The 24,061-nt window shown below is 37.1% G+C and overlaps 4 protein-coding genes and 1 long non-coding RNA gene across 7 annotated transcripts; 4 read left to right on the top strand and 1 right to left on the bottom strand.

The window, feature by feature from the left end:
• On the top strand, positions 2,282-5,489 carry LOC18588485. The gene is made up of 2 exons (XM_007012921.2): positions 2,282-3,233; positions 4,360-5,489. Exons 1-2 carry the CDS (start codon positions 2,644-2,646, stop codon positions 5,018-5,020), a joined length of 1,251 nt encoding a protein of 416 aa, XP_007012983.1. The 5' UTR covers positions 2,282-2,643; the 3' UTR covers positions 5,021-5,489.
• On the top strand, positions 6,133-9,802 carry LOC18588484. 3 transcript variants are annotated; one of them, XR_001929190.1, is made up of 5 exons: positions 6,133-6,438; positions 6,551-6,661; positions 6,751-7,312; positions 7,447-7,706; positions 9,426-9,802. It is a non-coding gene; the product is annotated as an uncharacterized LOC18588484 (long non-coding RNA). The 3 variants fall into 3 exon arrangements; XR_001929191.1 differs by lacking the exon at positions 9,426-9,802 and having other exon boundaries at positions 7,451-8,830; XR_001929189.1 differs by lacking the exon at positions 9,426-9,802 and having other exon boundaries at positions 7,447-8,830.
• LOC18588482 (acid phosphatase 1) lies at positions 10,825-13,263 on the top strand. Its single transcript, XM_007012916.2, has 3 exons — positions 10,825-11,333; positions 12,547-12,756; positions 12,886-13,263. The coding sequence occupies exons 1-3, from the start codon at positions 10,945-10,947 to the stop codon at positions 13,061-13,063; spliced, it is 777 nt and encodes a 258-aa protein (XP_007012978.2). The 5' UTR covers positions 10,825-10,944; the 3' UTR covers positions 13,064-13,263.
• Positions 13,613-15,082, bottom strand: LOC18588481 (leucine-rich repeat extensin-like protein 4). Its single transcript, XM_007012915.2, has one exon. It carries the CDS (start codon positions 14,952-14,954, stop codon positions 13,716-13,718), a length of 1,239 nt encoding a protein of 412 aa, XP_007012977.2. The 5' UTR covers positions 14,955-15,082; the 3' UTR covers positions 13,613-13,715.
• Positions 19,062-21,505, top strand: LOC18588480 (putative dual specificity protein phosphatase DSP8). Its single transcript, XM_007012914.2, has 6 exons — positions 19,062-19,518; positions 19,686-19,808; positions 20,049-20,142; positions 20,233-20,315; positions 20,456-20,545; positions 20,962-21,505. The coding sequence occupies exons 1-6, from the start codon at positions 19,309-19,311 to the stop codon at positions 21,220-21,222; spliced, it is 861 nt and encodes a 286-aa protein (XP_007012976.2). The 5' UTR covers positions 19,062-19,308; the 3' UTR covers positions 21,223-21,505.

Here is a 24,061-nt window from a genome sequence, read left to right as displayed (position 1 = left end):
CAGAGGCCCCCACGCCCTCATGGAAGAATTAGTTGAGTCGCTCTCGGACTTAGAAGAGGAAAAAAGAAAAAAGTGAAGGGATAAGGTTTGAAAAAGAAGCAAAAAAAGAAAGGTGAAATAATGAAAATTTTGACATGGTAACAATCATGTTGGGATTAGCAAAAGATTGGGCTCCATGAAAGGTGGGGATAAAGGGTCAAAGTGAAGGTTGCATCGATCCAAGACTTTAGGTCATTTTATCTTTTGGTCTTTTTAAGGTTAAAACTTCATTAAAAAAAAAAGAGAGTATATTTCCACAAACAAAATCATTAAAAAAGTTCATACCAATAATAATGTATAGCTTAGGCTATATATACAACTCTGGGTGGATTATGCTATTGAGTGTAAGCTCTCTCTCTCTCTCTTAATGCTGAAAAAAAAAAGTTAATAATAGGTTATCAAGTAAAAGACAATTAATTTGTATACGTATTTATAATATTGACATAGTTTAACTACCAAACATATACTAATAAAATAAATCATGAAAATATTTTTTGAAGTGTCACATTTAATTAACTTTTTAATTTTTTTTTTTTGAATTGAATGGTGTCGTTTGGACTTGAATAGAAGATCTTCAATTTTTTGAAAATCGCTTTATGTAATGTATAAAATTCATTCCATTAGTAACAATATTAGTAAAACATTAGACAATTTTGATTAGTGCAAAATTTTGGCAAATATTATGAACATGTTGTGAATTAACTCACACGTCACAAGGAGGTCAAAAAAAATTATTTTGGGTCCTTTTGCCTACGCATTAACCTTTCCTTAATTAACGTGAATTTGTTTTTCTTTTGTCTAGGTTTGGTGGATCAACAACTAAAAAAATTTAACAATATGACTAACCAAAGGCATATGAATCCAATCTTTTGACTTTTTTAAATACTTGCAATTTGTTAGTTGTCACTCCATTGCCATTAAGCTGTTTTTGTCATTTTTATTTATTACTTAGGAGTACGATTTTTAATACCTTATCCTTTAAACAACCGAAAGAAAAGAAAAGCGAACTAGGAAAAGGACAAAACAAAGTTGGAAACCTGACGTCTGGTGTCGGAGTTGCAGCTGTTGCAAAACCAACAATGAAGGAACAATAAACAATGGAATTCTGTTAGCGCCGTCAAATTAGCCGTCCGAAAACGGCGAGTTTGGAAATCAGGTGGCGCCAGCGAATGCCACGTCAACGATCTTGAAGCTGCTGATATTTAGGGAACTTGGAATAGAGGGAAAATTTCTCTCGGCCAATCAAACTCCAGCTGGGCTTCCATTTTTGACAACGTGGTGACAGCCTTAACCCAGCTGTTAATGGCCCCACATTTGGGCCCCTGCGTTTCGCGCCGAGACAAATCTACCCCATTCTATTTTCTCGTCAATTTATCATCTCCTTTTCTTTTCTTTTTCATTTTTTAGTTTTTAAATATATTACTTTTTTTTTTGTTTTGGAAAATACCTTTTTTTTTTGGTTAACTCCAATTTTTATGTGATTAGCTAACTTGTGGATAATTGTGTAGCAATTTATTTTCAAAATTCGTATAAAAATTTGTAATAATTAAATGTAGTCAAACATTAAAAAAGTATAATTCATTTTTTAACCAATTTTTTCTTTAATTGTTTTATTCAAAGATTGTGTGTATGCATTATTATGAATTATAATAACTCTAACATTTCTTCATTATATTATAATTTTTTTGTATATGAATTAAAGGTTTCATAAGAGATGAATCTTCAAATTAAATTTATCTCTTATCAGCCAATCACTCAACAATAATTCTCTCAAATGCATTCACTTGTAAATTATGTACATACTATATTAATTATTCTAAATTTAAATATTTCGTGAGACTTTAATTCATTTTTTCCTTATAAAATAATTAAAATCGTGTAATATAAAATTTTATAATCAACATTTTCGTCAAAACAAATTTACATCACAAATAAAGCAATGAAAGGGGGCACAATTAGAATAGCATTTGATTAGAAATATAAGGGAAATAATATTAAAATTTGAATCTTCTTGACAATCTATATTATCATGTGTAAATTGAAAACAATTTGAGAATCAAAATATGGAAACATACAGCATTTGGAATTAAATATACAGCAACAATGACCAAATCAAGCTTCTTTTTTTCGGTTTATTACCAAATTTATTCATTTTCTTTTGCCTACTACCAAATTAGGATTTTGAACTTATCATAGCCAACAATGATTATATAAACAGCAATGGGCTTGATAAATCCTCAGGACTGCAAGAACAACAGTCAAGTTCCTCAAAACTCCTCCAGAAAATCAGCCAAATTCCTTTTCCCATTCATTTTCCCGCGAGATCAAAAACCAAAGCAGACCGACCCATCGGCCGAAACCCACCAAACTACTAGTACTATAACAGATGAAAGAAAAAAGAATGAAGTCCCTAAAGAGACAGGGAAAGTGAAACGTTAAACCAGGTTTGCTATTAGAGACTGTCTCCAGTTTTAAGTCCAACCGAAAACGTAGATGTTTCCGAAGCTCTTCACTGTCTACGACGTTCATTTCGAGTTTCTTTCGTTCTTTTAAAAAAAACCACCCAAAAGCCTCTCGAAACAGCGGCTACAGGCAAATTGTGCGATGGATCCATGCCCATTTGTGCGTTTGATCGTCGAGTCTTTGGCTCTGAAACTCCCACAGGCCACCAAACCAGCCGGTTCCGGCGTTTACCCAACAGCGACGCCGTGTTTTTGCAAGCTCAGAATCAAAAACTTCCCGTCTCAAACAGCTTTGTTACCTCTCAGCAACAGCTCCGGTGACTCACCGCCTGAGTCCTCCACATCTGCCGCTGGTTTCCACCTCGACGCTCTAACGCTCCGGCGTCTCTCTGGCAAGCCCGTGACGCTACGTATCGAAGTCTACACTGGGCGCATGGGCCGCACGTGCGGCGTCAGCTGTGGGAAGTTGGTGGGTCGGGTTCAGGTTAGTGTGGACTTGGGGGTGTCACAAACCAGGCCTTCGGTGTTCCAAAATGGGTGGATGAAACTCGGTAAGGAGCCGGACAAGCCAACCGCTAAGCTTCACTTAACGGTCAGGGCTGAACCTGATCCCCGGTTCGTTTTCCAATTCGGTGGCGAACCGGAATGTAGCCCTGTCGTGTTTCAAATTCAAGGTAACATTAGACAACCCGTTTTCAGTTGCAAGTTCAGCGCCGATCGCTCAAGATCTCGGTAAGTTCCTTGTGTCCTTTTTCACATTCAATGTTGTGCATTTTAGTGAGTTATTGGATGCTGTGCTAAAATGCGCGTCTAGTGGGGTCTTGGATTTGGGTCTCTGTAATGTTCCTTAAGGGGAAATTGTAGTCTGTCCCATTAATTCTAGGAGTATGGGTACTTTCCTGGATTTAGCCATGTGGTATTATGTCCTTTTTCCGTCAGCTGGTAATTGGAGTAGTAATTAAAGTAACATGCCCAAGATGTCCAATACCACTTGTTTGCCACCTTATCTGTCTTTCTTGTTTTTTGTGTTGGTTTCTTGAAGGAGTTGAACTTCAAAATTGAGAGATCAGAGGAACAAGTTTTTGCGTCTGTTGCCAACTTGATGATGGCATTGTCCCTTTTTATAATTCTGGCATTAATCGAAACTTCAATGTATGGGGTTTTATGAAAAGAAAAAGATCTACAGATTGGTTGATCTATAGTGTCTAAACATGGTAGTTGCTCAAGTAAATGCTTTTAAACAGAATCTGGTCAGGACTTCATTAGATATGGAAAAATCACAGCCTAAAGGAGCATGATTTCTGGTTATTGATGGAACCAGTTGGAGTTTTCTTGACCTTGCTCTAAAAATATTAGAAGTTCTTCATGATTTACATATGATTAAGGGCTGAATATATACGTTTTATCTCTTCCCTCCTCTTGAGCTATTATTCAGAGCACTGCTGTTTAACATTTTTTTTCTTTGTCCCTGTTTTCTGGACAATTTACAGGTTTAGCTATAAGTTTAGTTATCAAAATCCACAAGAAGAACCCTGCCTCCAGCAGCCTTGGCTGACCGTGAACTCCAATTTCATTAGAAAATGATCTCTTTAAGAATAAAATCTCTTGTTACTGATACTTAGAAAATAAAATAATAGAGGACACCTCTTAGTCGCGTACTTAGTTTTGGTCAAACAGACAATTTCCTTTCCGTATCTCCCTAACTGTCAAACACAGCCATGTAATTCCCTGCCATGTGCATAAACATTTGATGGCTGTTTTTTCGTTACTCCAATTTGATAGATTCATGCTAGTTTAATTGATCTTCATTTTCCACGGTATTAATAGATTGTTTTTGCCTCCCTGTCACTATGTGCAGATCACTCCCACCAGATTTTACCAACAAGAATAGAGGATGGATGAGAACATTGTCAGGAGAAAGGGAGAGGCAAGGAAGAGAGCGGAAGGGATGGATGATAATGATATATGATCTATCTGGCTCTCCTGTTGCAGCTGCCTCCGTGATCACTCCATTTGTACCCTCCCCCGGCTCAGACCGTGTTTCTAGATCAAACCCTGGTGCATGGCTAATACTCCGACCTCATGGCTTCTCTGTCAGCAGCTGGAAACCATGGGGTCGTCTAGAGGCATGGCGAGAACGGGGTCCTATTGATGGCTTAGGCTACAAGTTTGAGCTGGTCACGGAGAATGGCCCCACTAATGGTATCCCCATTGCTGAATCTACAATGAGTGTCAAAAAGGGTGGCCAGTTTTGTATCGATAAGAGAGTATCAAGAGATTCTGCATTGAGTTTAAGGTCACCTGTTAAAGGATTTGTGATGGGTTCGACTGTTGAAGCTGAAGGAAAGGTTAGCAAGCCAGTGGTACAAGTAGGGATGCAGCATGTAACATGCATGGCTGATGCCGCACTGTTTATTGCACTTTCAGCTGCCATTGATCTTAGCATGGATGCTTGCCGACTTTTCTCACGTAAACTCAGGAAGGAGCTTTGCCATGATGAACAGGATTCCTCTTCTTAAACCTTATTAAAATCCTAATTGACCGCTGCCGTGATAACCAGTTAGTTTCTAGCTTTTGCCAGTAAAGCACTGATGGTTTGAGCAGAGAGCTGGACAGAATGCAATCTTTCCTCTCCTCATTTTTCCAACCTTATTTAGTTTTACCCCCACATCTTTCTCAAAACTTTTCTGTTTGGAGGTGTGGCTGCTGATCTGGTTTTGGGAGGCTCTTTTCGGTTGACAACACCCTATTTATAATTCACAAAGTTTTTGATCGTTTCGATTCTGCTTTTCGTTTGCGTTTTGTCAACACAATATACAGGGAACATTTCTTTTGTTGTTGGGTTCATACCTTACAGACTGAAATTGTATAGACAAAAATTCAATTGTTTCATTGTTTGTTCATAGTTACTTTTTCATTAATTTTTGAACTCTGTCAACAGCTTTATCTTCGTAACTAATGAATTCGCTTGGCTGATTCAAGTTTCAATCTACTTAATCCTTGCACTCTTAAGCCTCTGCCATTATTCTATTTTTCATAAGATAATTTGCTAAGTTTGCCCACCAAATTCCTGTCCTGGTACTCGGTTAGATTTAATCGGATGACCAACTAAATTAGATGAGCTAAGTGACAACGTTCAACAGCTACCTTCCTTTCAACATATGTCCTCCTCCATTAAAATCTAAATAACATGGACTTCCTCTATATATCCACACTCCCATCGCTATCCTGGCGTTTGACAAGCTCCAACCCGCTGCTAATAGGCAAGTTTCCAGCAAACATCGAAGCTGTATCATGGCAATTCATCAAGAATTAGGTCCTTCAGTTGCTTGAATCTCACGTCACTGTTCAAGCCGGGGTGGCCCGATGGCTACAGGGAGCTGTTAAGTTGCCTAATTTGTTTAGCTGGTTTGGGCATTATCTTTTAAAAAAATCTGAATGGGCCTGTGCCTGTCCATTTTTGGTTGTTTACGGAGACAGGAGAAAAGTCGTGCTAAACAGCCCATTCCTTGCATTAATAATGGATTCATTTCTCAAACCAAGATCAACCGTCAAGTTATTTTTCTAGTAAACTTGTTTATTTAATTATTCGTGAAGCATTTGCACTATTATTATTAATATAATGAATTCATGTATGTACATGCCTTTCTGTAGTCTGACACTTGACTTAGTCTTTTGGTATTTTTGGAGGGGTATTTTGGACTGTTCACATCTTTCTTTTTCCTCTTCTCCCTTCGCGCTGCTGCGTTTTTGCCGCTATTCGGCTACTTTTTCTCATCAATGGAAAATTCTCAACGATCTCATACTTTCCGCTCGAAGACCGCCGAGCCGATGCCCTCGGCAACCTCAAATCCCTCCCCGACGAACTCATCTGCACCATCTTAGATTACGTCACTCCTCGAGACATTGCTCGTCTCGCTTGCGTCATCAGCTTTTGGTTTTTTGCTCTCTTTTTATTCTTTACTTTTCCAATTCCGATATTGTCAATTTTGAATATACTCTCTTTTGTTCAAATTTTCTTAATTCCTTTTTTGGTTTGAATTTGTTAGTGTTATGTATATATTCTGCAACGAAGAGCAGCTTTGGATGAGTCTTTGCCTCAAGAAAGTCAACGATCCACTTCAATACAAGGTCTCCTGGAAAAAGACAGCATTGCATTTGTAAGCTCCACTTAACTAAAAATAGTTTTCTGTTTTTTTTTTGTTTGTTTTCGATTTAGCATTTCTCTTCTAATTCTGTGTTTTTTTAGGTAATGATGCAGGGAGAATTTGCCGAATGAATATGTAGAATATTGCAGAAAACCATTGCAGTTCGGGTATTCCGTTTGTGATGGACTTTTTTCGGGTTTTACTATGATGGGAGGCTTATCTTCGGTTGTGCCGCCTAGGTTCTGGCTAAAAAAAAATTTTTGCAGTTGGGGTATTGAATCAAAACACGGAGGTTTCATCGCAACCGATTCTGTTTGAGCATGGATGATGCATTGAGAAATGTTTATCCAGAGATGCAAGTGGCTTGACTGAGATGCTTTGATGCAGGCAATATTATGGTTGCTTTTGCTTAATATTTTTTTGCTGATTATTTTTTTATGTTTCCTATCATTCAATTTTTTATATAACTTGAACATTTTAATGATGATAAATGTTATCAAGTCTCAGTTGTTTTATGCATTGTTGATTGGAACTACCTATCAAAGCTAAATGTGTTGGATTGACTTTTAACAGTTGCATGTACTGTTACGTTTGTAGAGTTGTCATGGACTGTAGGCGAAGTTGTGAAGTAAAGTTTATTTCATTTAGCTGGCGTTTGTGAAGGTAAGTTTAATTCGCTTGAAATCAGCCAGCTTATGATTATTGCTTTTTAGGATTTCCTTGCGATTTGGATGTTATACAATGTCATTGCTTATGAATGTAAAGGCCTTTTTCCTTTTTTTTCTTTGAATTCCTAGACAGATGGGTGGAAGAGCAGATGGATATTATCAATTGAAAAAGGAAGCGACGGAAAAAGTCTTCAACTTTAATTTAGTAGTTTAATTATTTGCTTATGTGATTATTACTTATTAGTTGATTGAATTGTGAAGATTTAGCTTAGTTAATGTTAAAGATTGATTAATTTTGGTTGGAAAATATTTCGCAGATAAAGTTGTTGAGAAATTGGAAAGAGACTCATATAAAGCAAATGCGCCATGGCATTGCCACTCAAATTCGGGTATATCCTTCCTTTTTTTGTTTATTAAATATTATCTAGTGAAGTGCATATACGTTTTTTATTTGGTTCTGAATCAGCTTCATAGGTAGAATTTTGCAAAGTAGCTAGGTGGATGATGTCAACTTTACATCAGATTTAGGTTGAAGGATGGGACCAAATTTTTGTACAAAGGGTTTCGAGGTTGAGTGAAAAATTAGTTTGAACAAATTGTTCGATCTGAGGATTTAATTTTCATTTAAAAGTATCAGTTACAACACCATGGATGAGGGCAAAGTATTTGTCATTATCTGATGATATGCTTATAAAACTTTGGGACTGGGAGAAGGTTTGGTGTGTACTTTTTCTCTATAGTTCTTACTTCATTTGGTGTAATCATGCTGAATTTGGATTGGCTCTGTTTGAAATTCCTACATTTGGAACCTTGGCTCCCCGACCCAAATTTTGCTTTGAAATTTGTGTCAAAATAATCGATGCTGCTATTGTCGAAGCAGAGGGTGATATTGAAACACAAGTATGTTTCCTGCTTCAGGAAAGGTGCATTAATGTAATTCTGATTCCTTCACCTATTCTTTTGGACTCATATTCGATGGGCTAACCTATGATTTGCTATGAGCCTTGCTAGAGAGGAGTTAAGAAAGTATTAACAATCCTGCAATATAGTTGTGTAGGACTGTTGTACGTTAGAATAATGGTTCTAACTATCCTGTTTCTTTCTTCCCATTGGCATCGGGTACATAATAACAAGAGGAATTGAAAGCAAAATTTAAGAAGTGGATTTGAGACAAATCTGATGTTTAGATTTCCAGTAATCATGAAGAAGACGAGGTTTGAATATATTTGATATTGTCTATTCATTAAGTAATTTTTTTTTTTTTTCAATTTTTCTATCTTGTCACCCTTCTTTATTTGAGTGGAATTGGATTAAATGTATGGGAAAAAGGTGGTCTTCTTAATGCAGATCTTAGTTTAGCAGTAGCTTTTTTGCACATTTGGTGTCTTAGTGTTTGAAGGATGATTGGAGTTCAAAATTTCTATAGAGAATAGAGACGGTTCAATAAGTTCAAAAACTTAAAGTGAAATATTCAAATGAGATTTTTTTTATTGAAATTAAAAAAATTATTAAAATTTTATTCTTTTAGCTTTTTGATATGCAAAATTTTTAATTAAATTTTTATAATTAAGTTCTTCTAATATTTTTTTTTCAATTGATAATATAGTCAATTCATTTAATCTTTCTTGACTCTTAAATAAGATTTTATTAATTTTAGTTTTGAAAATTTTTTTTTGCTTAAAACAATATTTGTTAGAATTGTTAATATTATTCTAAAAGTAATATATGCATTTAGAAAAGATTCGAGTTTTTTTTATATGAATTGTTTTTCAATACTATTCTAAAATTAATAGTATTTTAGAAATAAGGAAGTGATAGAAAATTGATATTTATTTAGCACATAATTAAAAAAGTAAAAAAATAAATAATTTTATTAATTATTTTTTACTTATCTATATTGTAATTTTTATATATTTTAAATATAATTAATTATATTATAAAATTATAAATCCTCTTTAAATTTGAGGTTTTTTTAGATTGAGGATCTAAGCCCTTGCTTGGGTGGCTTCACCCAAGGGCCGGCTCTAATGATAATATATTAAGTTTAGATCTTATCATTTTATGATAATGAAAACAAAGCGGTAACAGTTTGTTGGATGCTATATCAGATCTTTGCTCAAGGAACATGAGAAAAAAGAGAAAGAGTAAGGCAGGTGTGTAAAGCAGGCAGTCAGGCCCTTACTGCAAGCTAAAAGAAGTTGAAGGAACTCTTTAATAGTTCTCTCTACTACTTTTTATGAAGGCTGTAAGCTGCTAAGATTTCTGCAGAAATTTTGAAAATACCTAAACTTCAAATTGAATAGGGTCCTTAGGGGAACCATGTGCCTCTTGAACTCGAACCGTGTAGCTTTTGAACTCCCATGCCTTGCTAATGCATGGACAATACCTTTGTCTTGTTTTTCAAACATCATGCTCATTGATGTATATAAATAATTTTTTTACATTTTGTAACAAATGTTATTTGTAGATACGTGAAATATTTAATCGCTAGGATTATTGTTTTTTTTTAAACAATATTTTGCTTTTTGATGAAAGTAGAATAATTTTTGTATATATTATGATAGTTTTTGTGCATTTATTGACAAATTGTATAAAGGTCAAATATTAACCAGTAAAATTATACCAATATCAACATTCACAATTTTTACCATTGATTCAAAATTTTCAACCTCAATTGTTTATAAAATTTTGTAAACTCGTTAGATAGCGCGGGCATTTCTCTATTTATAAACAAAAATGAAGCACCAAACCAGTCTGCTTTTTGGCTTCAAAGTGATGAAACATAAGAGTACAAAAGACGACTTGTAAGCTGTAGCTTTCAAGGGCAAATGAGGATTGCAAACAACGAACACGCTATGTTTACAAATAAAATTAAAGTAGTCCTGATTATTTTTTTAATATTTTAATTAATTAAATATTTTAAAAATAAAAATATAATAAAATAATCATCATCAACACAAATAAGAAATAGAAATACGTTTAAACATTAGTAGTTTAATATATGAATAGTGTATAGTTTTTATATATTGATAGATCACCATATTTTGAATGAAATAAAAAATTGATATTAAAACCTAATGCATACTTTTATCTCATTAATGAAGTGTCAAAATTTGGTGACTTGTTAATGAGTCAAATATTAGATTTACATTGTTAACAAATTGAATTTTCACTCATGTTTTTATCTATATTTAAATCCGAAATTTATTTCTCTAACATAACATGATATCCCACTCCCTTGGTATTTGAGCTGCTTGATTGATATTATGCTATATACTACTAGTGTTATAAATAGAATTGTTATTGCTATGCATCGAATGTGTTCAAGTTTATTTGACTAATTATGCTTATAAATAAAAAAAATACATGGTTAATATTTAAGGAGCTTTTCAATATATATTATAAGGAAGGAATAAAAAGAGAAAATGGATGGTTGAAAATAGAGTGCTGCCAAACGGCGTCGTTAGCACCGACATTTTTTATTTAACAATACTAATGAACTTCAAAGCAACCAGGCTATTTTCACCCTTTTCCCAGCCACTCCACAGGCGAGAAGGAGGGAGAGAGGAAAAAAGCAAGGAAAAAAAAAAAAAAAACCTCTCCACCAAATATAAAAGCCATCTTCCGATGGCTTCTCATCCTCTCAGCCTCTCATTCCTCCTCCTCTCCTTTCTCATCTCCTCCGTCTCCTCATCTTCTCAACCCATCATCCAGCTGCCAACAACAACGTACCGGAAATCCAACGTTGACGACGACCTTTACTGTGCCAGCTGGCATTTATCCGTCGAGACCAACAACGCCGGAAGCTGGAAACAAATCCCCATCCGTTGCGAGTCCTTCGTCCAAGACTACATGACTGGTCCACGCTACATGTCGGACTCCGAGATCGTCGCTAACTACTCCCTCGCTTACGCCTCCTCCGTCGAGATCGGACGCGACGGGAAGGACGCCTGGGTCTTCGATATCGATGAGACTTTGTTGACGAATTTACCCTATTACCAGGCCCATGGATTCGGGTAATTACGTGAACTCTGTTATTTTTTACTTTAATCAAAATTATTGGATGGATGTGCTTTGTCTTTGCTTTAGGTAAGATCAAGGTAGTTAGTGAAAAACAGAGATCATGTGGTGTAAAGTTATTTGTGTCGGGGAAGGTTACGTAAGGCTTGTGCGTCCACCATAATAAGGAAACCAATAGAAGAAATGCACGTGGAAGTGATAATGTTAAATAATGATGGAGTCCTATTAGACGCGTGAGAGCCCACTGCACTTGATCTGCTCTCTCTGTTTTTTTCTGGAAGATGCACTTGATGTGAATCATGTGCTCATTAAAATATTAACAATATACTGCTAAGTAATTAGTATAAGGATACTTGATGTTACCCTATGAGCTCACATTGATACTTATATACTTTGGCCATTGGAATCCAGTGCGGGACTCCCCATGCAAAATTCTTCTTCTTTTGATCAGGAAGGTAAGTGGAAGATGATTCAGGCGTATTATGGTACTAAACTCTCCTCTTGTTAATGGTTGTTTAGGCCCCTAGGCTTCCACAGCTTGGAGTTGAAGCGTCAAACCTTTTGTTGTGTGTGAACTAAACAATCATTAGTACTATTCACCAAGAAAAAATAAAACAAACCATCATTACAAAAATCTTAGGTAATGCTTAAACATTGAACCATCGTGAAAAAATGACAATCTGGGATCTCCCTGAAAAAAAAAAAGGTCCAGGGGCAGTTTAAGTGGTAAAAAGTAGAAGTACTAGTTGAATTTTGCTACCTGGCATAGAGAGTTAAACTCAGTATGTAGAGCCTTTTATAGTTCATTCTGAGTCAAGCTACTTATCTACTGTCGACAGTTATTAGGTTGGGTGGTTTTGAACATGCTTTCATATGACTTGCTTGTGTTCTTCCATGGGAAGGAGAACGTGAATGTACTATCACACTAGTTTCGAGCTTTGTTTGCTTGCTGTTGGTCTTGGTATGGCTTTTGCGATGGTCAGTATATGGCACTGAAACTGTTACTTCTTGGGGGGAGCGAGAAGAGAAAAGGGCTTGGAGTTGTTAATGGCTTATATGGCCTTCGATTGTGCAAATTTTGAGTAGGGTAAATCATGTTTATTGTGTATTCTAAAATAGAGGAATTGTTAAATCTGTTTACTTTGACTTAAATTTATATGCTTGTGTTCATTGATTGAAATTACTAAGGCTATCCTGTTATGGACGTAGATCAGAACCTTTTGATGAGAATTCTTGGGATGTGTGGGTGGACTTGGCCGAGGCGCCAGCTATACCAGCGAGTTTGAAATTGTATAATGAGCTTAAGCAGATGGGATTCAAAATATTTGTGCTTACTGGGCGGAGTGAGAATCAGAGGAATGCCACGGGCAAGAATCTTCTGTTTGCAGGGTACACCGACTGGGAAAGGCTTATCTTGAGGTATATTCAGCTTTCAGGCGTTTCCTGTATTCCTGATTTGGTTTTTATGAAAACCTATTTAACTAGTTTTTAAATAAGATTACTTGTTAAACTTAAGAATGGCTGATGGAATTTTGGTTTATGGTACAGAGGACCTTCAGACGACGGAACACTAGCAACTGTATATAAATCTGAGAAGAGATCAGATCTGGTAAATGAAGGTTACAGGATTCATGGGAGCTCGGGAGATCAGTGGAGTGACTTGCTGGGTTTTGCAGTGGCAAAACGTTCCTTTAAACTGCCAAATCCCATGTATTACATTTCCTAAACAATATAAAGCAATTGTGTCACATGTTGTTGTAATTCTTTACTCCCAGTTATGTGGACCTCGGAGGATCTTGGGTGGGTTCTCACAAGTCTAAGCAGGCTTTGCTGATGCCTGGCCTTACTGGGTTTGAATTGGAAAACAACATTGGCGATTGGAGTTCTTAATCAGGCCATTAAAATAAAGTTAGAAAGAATTAATTACTTGTCGTTATAATTATAAATGAGACCATGGATATTTTAGCATTCTAAAATGTCTTAGCAAGACTATGAGGCCATCGGGCAGGGAATTTGGACCTTGAGATTCCGAGGACTGAGGAGCTGGCAGAAAGGAGCTAATTGCACAGAAAATAACAATATGGCGCTAAGGGATACAGAAAATAACAATATGTCCTTTTAATCGGATTTTCTTTTGGCCAGCCAAGATACGATAAGTAGTATCCCTACCTGAATATTTTATTATACCCTTCATAAATCCCTTTCACAAATACCTGGGCATTTCTTATCCATTTAAAAACAGAGTATTATGAAAAAGATGTAACTGGATCCATGAAGCAAAGAATTTGGAAGCTCTAAATCGTAAATTGCTATTAATGAATGGGGCAACCATCACCAACCTGTTATACAATGCCAGTAACTTCCTTCATAACGAGATATCATGGGGATGATGAGGTTAGATTAACCTCCAAGTTCCCAAGCAATCCCCCACAAACTAGAGGCTGTGCAGAAGGAATTCTCAGACAACTCAACCCACCTCCAGGGATCACAGAGCACTCTGGTTGTGGTCTCTGCATGTTTCTCCCAGGAATGCAATTAAGTGAGAAGTCAAAACCCGCATTCCTAAAGAACAACTTGGAACATTCCTGGCTAAACCCAGAGAAGAAATTGTAGGCAACAGTTAAATTCATAAGGCTCCTTAGAGAACAAACCACGTCAGGCAGTTCCCCAGATAGCTTATTGTGAGCCAAATTGAGAACCTCAATGTCATTCAGGCAAGATATCGTGTCAGGCAAATGACCCATGAGTGAATTGTGGCTCACATCAAAGACTTGCATCTCCGAGAACAGCCCAACTCCTTCTGGAATGCAACCCGTTAACTGGTTATTAAGAAGCAAAATCTCCTTCAATTTCGAACTCATGAAGCCAAAACTAGCTGGGATGTTTCCATTGAATTTGTTATTAGCCAAATTTATCACCGAAGCTGGAGAATTACCCAGATTTTGCGGAAGTTCTCCCTCAAACTGGTTGTTGTTAAGGAAGATTGCATCAAGTCTCTTGTTGAATAGATCTTCAGGGACGGGTCCTGCGAAGCTGTTGAACCTAAGGTCCAAATAAACGAGATTTGGAATGTATAGAGTAACTGTAGGGAAAGGACCTGAGAAATGGTTGTTACTAAGGTCTAACTCTTGAAGTGATAAAAGGTCTTTGAAAGTGTCGGGAACTGTTCCTGAAAACCTGTTGCTGTTGAGGTGGAGGATTGAAACATCTGTAAGAGCAGAGAGTTCCCTGACTAGAGTTCCCTGCAGATTTGCATGGTTGAGATCTATGCCTGCAACAAATTGTCCAGAAGCTGAATCCATTGCACCTTGAGGATCTGCACAGAAGACCCCTTTATAAGAACACACATCTGAGCCAACCCAAGTCTTCAAAATCCCCAATGGGTCATCGGTGATTGCAGATTTCCATGCTTGGAGAGCAGTGTAAGCAGTGCTGAGCTTAGACACTGAAGGCCCAGATGGAGTTGGGCTGTTGATTCCTCCACCAATCCAAACGCCTCCACCACCAACGCCTCCACCATTTCCAATATTAATGCCAACACCACCACCCACAGTGATGGCCGCTTCTGTTGAAATTATCTGCCAGAGGATAAAAGCCAGGAGCCAGCTCTTTCCCATCTTTCTATGTTGAAGACACCAAGATGCTTACTATGATGGATTAGTTTGCTTGTAACGTTGTGCAAATGAGGCTGCTGCATTGATGAGGGGACATGGTGGGGTTGATTGCTCTTCAATGCTTTCTTACTTTTATTTTTATTTTTCTTTTTTATGTATGGTTACAGTTTTGGGCTTTTGTTATTGTACGAGCAAACTTTTTGTGTGCAAGTATTGACCTGAGACAGATGCTGCAAAAAGGGGTGGCTATGGGCTGTGGCTGAGCTATGATGAGTTGCTTAGCAACAACCAAAAGTTCGGAATAATTGAACCTGTCAAATAAATTAACGCATGGCTATGGTTCTTAAATAAGAATATACTATGAAGCTGAGGAAAAGCTTGACCTTGGTCCCTAAACGAATTCATTAGAAAGACATGTATTATATATATAATAACCCGAAAAGTGCTTCATTTCAAAAGAGCGTACTAGCATGAGTTACTCTCAAATGGTACTCTTGGTGGACGATATTTGCATTTCATTGGGTACACTAACTGGTAGGTAAGTAAGATAAAATGTTAATAGAGGTTAAATAAAGGGTCGTTGTCTACCACTAGAATAGAACAATGTCAGGTGGCAATGCATGGGAATGGTGGGACTAGAATTTAGGGGTGGTTGATTTTTCATACTTGGGCCAAAACTAGGATTATAGAAAGGATATTAAGTGAAGCTAACGAAATAGATTTTGCAGGACTAAAGAAGTGAAAGAGGATTTTGGATGTGATTAGAAGTTGCCAAACAACAGCAGACAGTGGCATAGATTTGGTATAAAGATTCTCAATTCAACCTCCAACCATCAAACTTCACTCCCTCTTCCTATTATTTTTTTCCTTAACGATGTGTTCCAAATATAACCTTTTATGCAAAGCAAACTAAATGAGGAAACGACCCCTGCGTAACTCTGTTTACCAACTTAAAAACAAGTCAAAATGATGCTAATATAGGCCTAATTAAATTATGAACCTGGCTTCTGTTGAAATACTTCAGAATATAGACAGCTCTATCGAAAAAGCAGATATAACTAACTTACGAAATCAAAATATCTTTAACTTGTCAGCCAATCCTGTTGGCAATTGAATCTCTAAACCTACAAATTTTTGCTCATCATTTATGAGGAACACACCCGACAGAGGTCACCTTCCCTCTTTTACGCCTTGACGAGTGACGACTAGGTCACCACAAATCTTTTTAGGTTTCAGCTAAGGCCTTTCCAGTACAACACACGCGATGTTTCTGTAAGTGGGTTAACATGCAATGTTCCTTCGCTGTCTGACGGGTGGGAGTGTGGTACATAGCTCATCATACATTGGAAAAAAAATGGAGAATTCCATGTGAATGTGAAAGAATAAAGCAAAACGCATGCAACTTTAATTTGATTTCCATAGTGGATGGCAGCTATCTTCCATGGCCAGTCGTTCGCGGCATTCACAGAACAAAAAAGGAGTAGATAGACCAAGCAAAAAAAGGGGAGAACCATGGATTCCCCTTTCAACTGCTAAGTATTTTGCATGTTAAAGATTAGCCACAGGAAGTTTCAACTCCGTTTACATTCCTTTTACGGCATGGTTAAGCTGCTACTTCCCACTAGACGAGAAGTGGATGAAGATTTAGTTTTATACTGATACGTCAATTAATAATAATCATATGAAGAAAAGGAAATTAAACAAAACTATTAATGGCCAAGCTCGGAATGGTTGGAATAGATTAGAAAGAAAACCCTCCACACCTCCACCCCCACAGCCACCGAAGAGAGAGAAGGCCTAGACATCGGTTAGGTTGTAGCCACCATATCCCTGAAAAGCAGAAGGCAGTGCGTAGTTGCAAGCTTTAAATTCTTTAACAATAACACGAGTAGGTGCATACCAACAATCCATTGCCAATGCAGTGTTTCCTTTCTTTACATTTTACACCTTATATCAACACTTCTTTCGCTTTTTATTAAGGATAACCCAAATTTCTGGTTTCTTGATTGTTAAATTTGGTGTCATCTATTTGAATGAAGTGGTAAAGTCCGACATTGTTTTTTCTTGCTAGATCATTTGACTTTGTATGCTTGATGTTCACTGTTATGACGTGTAATTAACGTTCATTTTGCTGATACACATGCATGTTTCCCCTTCTTTCTCTTCGAGGGATTGCTCTTGAATAATGTAGCATAGGCCAACGTTGGTCCACAATGGACTGAATTTGTAGCAAAACCGAAGGGTAATTTTCATTAGCAGTGAGTACTTACTTACTGACTGCGTTTATTCCAGAAACAATGGATTTTTGGATTTGTCTTTTCCGTGTCCACCCTTTATCAGTTATCTCACCCGTGACAAATACAATCCAAAGGTTTCCTTGTCTTATAGCAATCAACCGGTTTAAAGCATCCATGTGTTACGTAAAATCAACACCAACTGGTTTAAACAGCTTCCAACAACTTTCATTTGATTGTGACAATCAATAACTATTGTGTTTTTGTTCTTGAATGTGATGTCCAAGAATCTGCCTGTATAGAAAATCGGACTTGGAAGTTTCACAACGCATGTCTCGTCTCAAATGAATTGACCCCTTTTTTTTCACTAAGCTCCCAATAACTCTCCAACACATCAATATTCTGACAAAACTCATAGCTGAATTCTCTTCATTTTTCTGCTAAAACAGTTGGGCACCTTATTCTGGGTAATTAACATCTTGCTCACTCATCTGTCATGCATTTAAGATTTGGACTCTCCAAAAGAGATTCACCATGCAGTATGCATATCAATGGAGTTATGGAGACGGGTCAAATTTAATAGTTGAAATTAACCAGATAGTGGAAGGCAGCCCAATCCAGAGGGATGGTTATTGCTTATTGGTTAGTTGGTTGGTTGATGTTATATTCAATAATTAAAAAACAGGAAAAAAGCTGGGATGCTGCAGGCTCAGTTGGATCCTGGTCTGCCAATGTTCAGAGTGCTAAGCATTAAGATCCAACCAAATTAGTACTCATTAATTGGTGGACTTGAATTGTGGCATATGGCTCAATTTCATGTCTGCCTCAATATAAGGTGGATCATTTAGGAGGCCACTGCTACTTCTATAGGGCTATGAATGAGGAATAATTACAAGAAACAGGAAATTGTTTTACGTTTCTGTTGTTTCAGCTAAAAACAAGGCTAATCTCTTTTGTTCTTTAGGCTTTTTATGGATATCAATATTATGACTTCTGTGACGTATTTTTCCTTCAGGAGCTGCGGACGGGAAGAAGACTGGATCATTTCACTAGAATCGCATGCGCTTATCAGTTTTAATCCATGAATCAAAACAGACCCGAATTGGTCAAATGGGCCACTCCCTACCAGAAATGGACTCCTTCCTATGGCTTGGGCCTTTGGGTGTTTTTCTTTTGCTTTGTTTTTTTCTTCCTTTCCTTGAGAACATTGGAACAAGATTTGACCATCTATGCCATGATATTCTTGAGATGGTGTGGTAGATGGTAAGTACTCTACTTCAGTAGATTAGCAAGAACAGTGAAGGAGCAATTTGGCAAGCAGACCATCGGCCCTTCCAATCATAAAGTCAGCAGTTGGGCTAGGTTAGAAGACAAGTGAGAGAAAGCGACTCTTTCAACTAAAATACCTGCACCTAACCAATCCAATGCTGTTGGTCCAAAACGTGCCTCACCCACAATTATTACTTGTCTATTGTCATGGAGACAGACCAACCTAATCTAAAGAAGGTTTCCTGTCCTCCATTCATCACCCATACTCTTAAAATAAGCTTCTAGTGTGGAAAATAAATACTACTACCATATAAAGCAAAAAAACCACACCCTGAATTTCATCGATTGAATTCTTAAAGATTGTCTTTACTTAATTAATAAGCATTTCTTAATCAACAAGAAATGATCCTTAAGAAAATAGTATTGGATGGGTAAGTCAAGCTTCTACTTCTACCGATACGTGTATTAATATCTACACATATATGTTTCGGGTAATAGTGTAAATTAAACCAATTCCAAGGGCCTTGTAATTTTTATTATATAATAATAATTCGTTCCTATCTGTATTTCATGGCTGTTAGTCGAAATTAAGTACAGTAATTATAATTGGATTTTTTTTTTCTTGTTCACAAATCTAATCTTTTTTATTATTCGCATCAAAGTGAAACCCACGCTCTCTTCGTACCTTGTCAAATTCCCTTATAAATACCTTTTGATTTCTTTTTTCATCGTCTGAATTCCATGCAATTATCTCCCCATTCCTCAAAACTAATTTTCGTTTCGTAAAATTTAATCAATTTCGGGTTTTTACTTTTATTTGTTTTTTTAAAAATTCAGTTCTGGGATTTGGTGAGATGAAGATCGAGGAGTTGGACGACGTGGAGAATGATCGGGAAAAAGACGGTGTTTACGGTGTGAAGCAGCTTCAGATAGTTAGAGTCGACGATGCGAAGAGAGCTTTAGTCGGAGCGGGTGCTCGGATCCTTTTTTATCCGACCCTTTTATACAATGTCTTCCGCAACAAAATCCAATCTGAATTCAGATGGTGGGACGAAGTTGACCAGGTTTTTCTTTTTATCTTATCCTTAATTTCCCTTTTTTTTACTCATTTTCTTATAATATTTGATCCCAGTTCAGTGATTCTCACTTTGATGATCGATTAAAACCTGTGACTTTCTTTGCTCTCTCTGTTTTTGTTGACGATGGGTGTTCTTTTTTTTTTATCTTCCAGTTTCTTTTGTTGGGGGCGGTTCCGTTTCCCAAGGATGTTCGGCGGTTGAAGCAGTTGGGCGTTGGTGGGGTCATCACTCTCAACGAGCCTTTTGAAACTCTGGTTCCCACTTCCTTATATCATGTAAGCTTTTCTCTGTTGAATTGAAAAAAACAAGAGTTTCCAAGTTGAGTTATTTACCTTAATTTTTTGATCATATATCTAGAGTAAACATGGAGATTGAAAATGGAAAAGAATTTCTAGAACTTATTTTTTTATTTGAGGTGAATGGGTATCTCAAATTAGCTTATTTTTCGTTTTCTGAAATGTTGTGTCTTGCTAGATATTGATGTTTACTTTTCATTGCTTTGTGGTTTTGTGCAGGCTTATGGAATTGATCACTTAGTAATTCCGACGAGAGATTATTTATTTGCTCCTTCAATTTCAGAAATCAGCAGAGCTGTGGACTTCATTCATAGTGAGTAGATGATTCTTTCACCTCTCTCTGTTAGTCCCTGTGGCCTATTGGCCGTCTCCCGATTTCTTCTCTTTTCGTTTTTGGCTACAGAGAATGCATCTTGTGGTAGAACTACCTATGTACATTGTAAAGCTGGACGAGGAAGGAGTACCACCATCGTGCTTTGCTATTTGGTATATTTCTTTCTACTGCATAGTGCTTTGTTGACAACTGTTGGATAGTAACCTTTGAGGCTAGGTCCTGATTTGATTTTAAATTCTCTTTGGGGCATTTTGATTTGTCTGTGTGATTGAATTTGTTTTGAGTTCTGCAGGTGGAGCATAAGCAGATGACACCTGCAGGTGCCCTTGAATATGTTCGATCCAGAAGGCCTCGAGTTTTACTGGCCCCCACACAATGGAAGGTAAGTTTTATGGTGTTATTATGTGCAGAGCATGTTTATCCCACCTATCCCTCCCCTCCACATGAAGGAGGGAAATGACGTTGATGACAATAAAGATGGTAGTAAAAGCACTGAGATTTTTACTTCTTTCTTTTTTTTGAATTTTTTTATTTTCTCTATGGCTCTGTTATTGGTCAATTTTAGACTTTGTATGAATTGCACTTTTCTCTTATTGCAAAAGATAAAAATCTCTATCTCCAATTGCATTTACTTTTTGCTCAGAAAAAGAACGAGATTTTACCAGCATTTTTAAAAGCCTGAGAGTAGTTATATGTATCCATACAGCATTTTTACCCAATTTCTTCTAGCCACGAGCATGAATGGTGAACTGTCTCTTCCCCCTTGTTTAGTCCTTGCTTGTCAATGGTTATACGCAGGCAGTTCAGGAATATAGCAGGCATCGACAACCAGCTACTATACACTCTCCTTCAGTGGATGCAGTTATGATTACAAAAGCAGATCTTGAAGGCTATCATAGTACTTTTGATGATATTACTGGTAAGGAGCTTGTTGTTGTGCCCAGATTGGTGAGAGCCAGGCCCATGATAGCTAGATTGTCGTGCCTTTTTGCATCATTGAAAGTTTCTGGTGTTTCTGGACCCGTGACTGGGAGGCTGCCTGAGGCACGTGCTTGCTGAGTGCGCTACTCCTTCAAAACATTTTGTGGTTGTTGCTTGTACAGAAAAGCAAATAAATATCGATTGTTGGTGTCTGATAAATATCAGTTCCAGTAAGTGTGTACCACAAAACAGAAGGTAAATATAAAGCAAAGAAAGCTAGAAGAGTTCTTCAGTGATATGTATAACACGGTATCTATCAATTATACAATCAACTCTGCTTTTCTATATATCCATATGTAAATCGTGCGACAGATTTCATTTTTGGAGTGATTTGTGGAAAAAGCATATGCTTTGCATGATTTGTGCGCGTGGACTAAGAAATGAAGGAGTCTAGCAGTTTCCAGTGTCCTAGTTAGTCTGGTGAGAAGCATGCTCCCCTGTTTTTAGGTGGTGCCCATTGCTTTGTTGTTTAGCTGACGTTGTTCAATGAAAGCGACTCTTCATTTAGCCGTCTGGTTTCTAGCCTGTAGTTCCTAACAGGTCTGGGGTGGGGTGAGCAATGTTGCATTATACAGTATCTTGCGAATTGCCTAGCCTTATCTCTTTTTGATGTGATGACTGATGACCGATAGTATAATGGTCTTAACAAATTGCTGAAGCCTCTAGCCTGAAGCGTTTGGCGTATCCACCTATTTCCTGTTTTATAGATGGCTATGGGGCAAGGCCAAACATCAATACAATCTGATGACCATTATTTCAAGCATCAGTCCTTGCCTACTAGTGATAAAGAGAAAATCAACTTGAAAGATTGACCTTTGCAGTATCTACCAATTTCCGGTTTTATATGATCCGGAACTTGTTCAAAGGGGATTGCACATTGAACAAGTGAAAAGAGAGAGAAACATGGGAAGGAAGGAAACTTCATGATGCTCATGCAATGGGAGTATGGTTCTTAGCTACTTAGGATAAGTCGGTTTGTCACATTATCTTTATTGAGCCGTTCCCTAACAAGAAGAATGTGCAACCCGCTATACGGTTAGAAAGGACCCAAACAAGTCTTTATTAAAGGAAGCTACTCGCAGCTACACTACAGAATTGGCAATTCTTCGCTGGCAACCATTCGCCACAAAATGGTACCAGCTGCTTCCCCTGTTTCTGCTGATTATTGCTTACAAAACCCATCTTCCTGTTCCTTTTCCAAAAGCCGGTTCATTATGAGAAAAGGAGTCTGAGATGTTTTCCTGTATGTACTGCACTTTTTCAAAGACTTACTTGGTGCAAAAACAGGATACAAAGTCATTTTGATACCGCTTGAAATTAATGGATTCCTGTTCATGTGTGCATACATTTTCAATGGAGAAATAACCGATGCTGGCAGATTTAATAAGTGTAACTATCACAATCTTATCTAACCTATCTTCATCCCACAATATTATAATTCAGAGCTTAATTTGTTTTCTTCATCCAAGGAACGTGAAGTTTTAACTGTCTTTCCAAAAACCTCATTCGTGGGTATATCATTTTCATATTATTGTTCGAAGAAAAAGGATTTGTATACTTTCAGAAAGAAAATGGCTCAGTTACCATCCCAATTGTTCCTTTCACCTTTTGTTGCGTCAATCACTTTTCTTTTTATAAATCTGCTAAGCTGTATAGGCAGTAGCATCAGTTACTTGTTACATCACTGATTATAGTACGTTAGCCTTTGTTTTGGACCATTATTTAATTGTTGGATTATCTGCAACAGGAAACTAGCTATAGTTGGGCCCTGTCTTTGATTATATTATTCAACCATGTATGACAATGCTCACCAAACTTTCCTAACCACAACCAATTTAACAGGGAAGAGCCGCCATCTCCCATGGAGTAGTTTTGTACAGCCAAATGGACCATGTCAGAGTACAAAAACAAAAGGTACAAAAAAGGAAGGATACTTTAGTGTGAACTTCGCTCTCTTCAAGCGAACAGAGAGATTCACCATCAGAAAACTAACGAACAGATCACTAATTCTCCAGCACCTCTAAATTCCCATCCAAGCAAGTGATCAAAATCAGATAACGTTTTCAAAAGAAGCAATGATTATTACGTTTCAGTACTGTGTTTATCTTTAATGGTCAAAATGTACATGGATGAGAATTCAGTGCCTAAGTGACGGTGAAAATGAATGAATCACTCTCCAATGTATTTCCTAAGAAGGACATAAATTGTCTCAAAAATAAGCTTCTAAGCTGACAGTGAGAAGGGAAGGAGGGAGGGAGGGGTGGGTTACTATCTAAAAGGCACGCAGCTGTAGCCGGGCCTTGTGTTGGAGAATCCAAAAAAGGTAGGCATTTCATGTTGTGATATTCCTTATTGCACTACACAATTCCTCCTGCAAGTTCTTTATGGGACCAAATCTCTGCAAACCCAGAAACACTAACACTGCTAATACTTCTTTTCAAAGCACCCAAAATCTTCCATAAAGCGAAAGAATTGAATATCAACTTTTTAGGTTGAACAAGACATGTCATTCCTTTTATTTTCATTGCATGTGGAAAGAGACATTTCCTCTTCCCACTCTATTAATTATATCACCCCACCATCTACTAGGATTTCCTTCTTTTTTGTTTATTTTAGCTATATTTTATGACTAACCTCAGACATCTCTACACCACAGTATTTGGATTCTCCCAACCCTTCATCCCTTTTAATTTTTGCATTCATATATTATTTTATTTCATCAGTATTTGATTAGCAAAGTTGTATATGGTCAATGTGGGTGCGAGTGTATATCTATGGAGTATAACTTTTGCCTGTTACATTAATGAGCTAAACGTTTTTCAGGGGTATATTTAGATGCCGGTGCAAATTTGATATTTTTCATCAGTGAATCTCTCTGATATATATATATATACACACACACTGATAAATGGGGTAC

The sequence above is a fragment of the Theobroma cacao genome, chromosome 9, assembly GCF_000208745.1.
Source record: "Theobroma cacao cultivar B97-61/B2 chromosome 9, Criollo_cocoa_genome_V2, whole genome shotgun sequence".
NCBI classification, from domain to species: domain Eukaryota; kingdom Viridiplantae; phylum Streptophyta; class Magnoliopsida; order Malvales; family Malvaceae; genus Theobroma; species Theobroma cacao.
This window is presented reverse-complemented; position numbering and strand designations above follow the sequence as displayed.

Coding starts and splice junctions, on each gene's coding strand:
- LOC18588485 (XM_007012921.2), top strand. CDS start 2,644: ATGGATCCATGCCCATTTGTGCGTTTGATCGTCGAGTCTTTGGCTCTG. Junction 3,234..4,359: donor GCCGATCGCTCAAGATCTCG/GTAAGTTCCTTG, acceptor CACTATGTGCAG/ATCACTCCCACCAGATTTTA.
- LOC18588482 (XM_007012916.2), top strand. CDS start 10,945: ATGGCTTCTCATCCTCTCAGCCTCTCATTCCTCCTCCTCTCCTTTCTC. Junction 11,334..12,546: donor TACCAGGCCCATGGATTCGG/GTAATTACGTGA, acceptor TTATGGACGTAG/ATCAGAACCTTTTGATGAGA. Junction 12,757..12,885: donor TGGGAAAGGCTTATCTTGAG/GTATATTCAGCT, acceptor TTTATGGTACAG/AGGACCTTCAGACGACGGAA.
- LOC18588481 (XM_007012915.2), bottom strand. CDS start 14,954: ATGGGAAAGAGCTGGCTCCTGGCTTTTATCCTCTGGCAGATAATTTCA.
- LOC18588480 (XM_007012914.2), top strand. CDS start 19,309: ATGAAGATCGAGGAGTTGGACGACGTGGAGAATGATCGGGAAAAAGAC. Junction 19,519..19,685: donor GGTGGGACGAAGTTGACCAG/GTTTTTCTTTTT, acceptor TTTATCTTCCAG/TTTCTTTTGTTGGGGGCGGT. Junction 19,809..20,048: donor TTCCCACTTCCTTATATCAT/GTAAGCTTTTCT, acceptor GGTTTTGTGCAG/GCTTATGGAATTGATCACTT.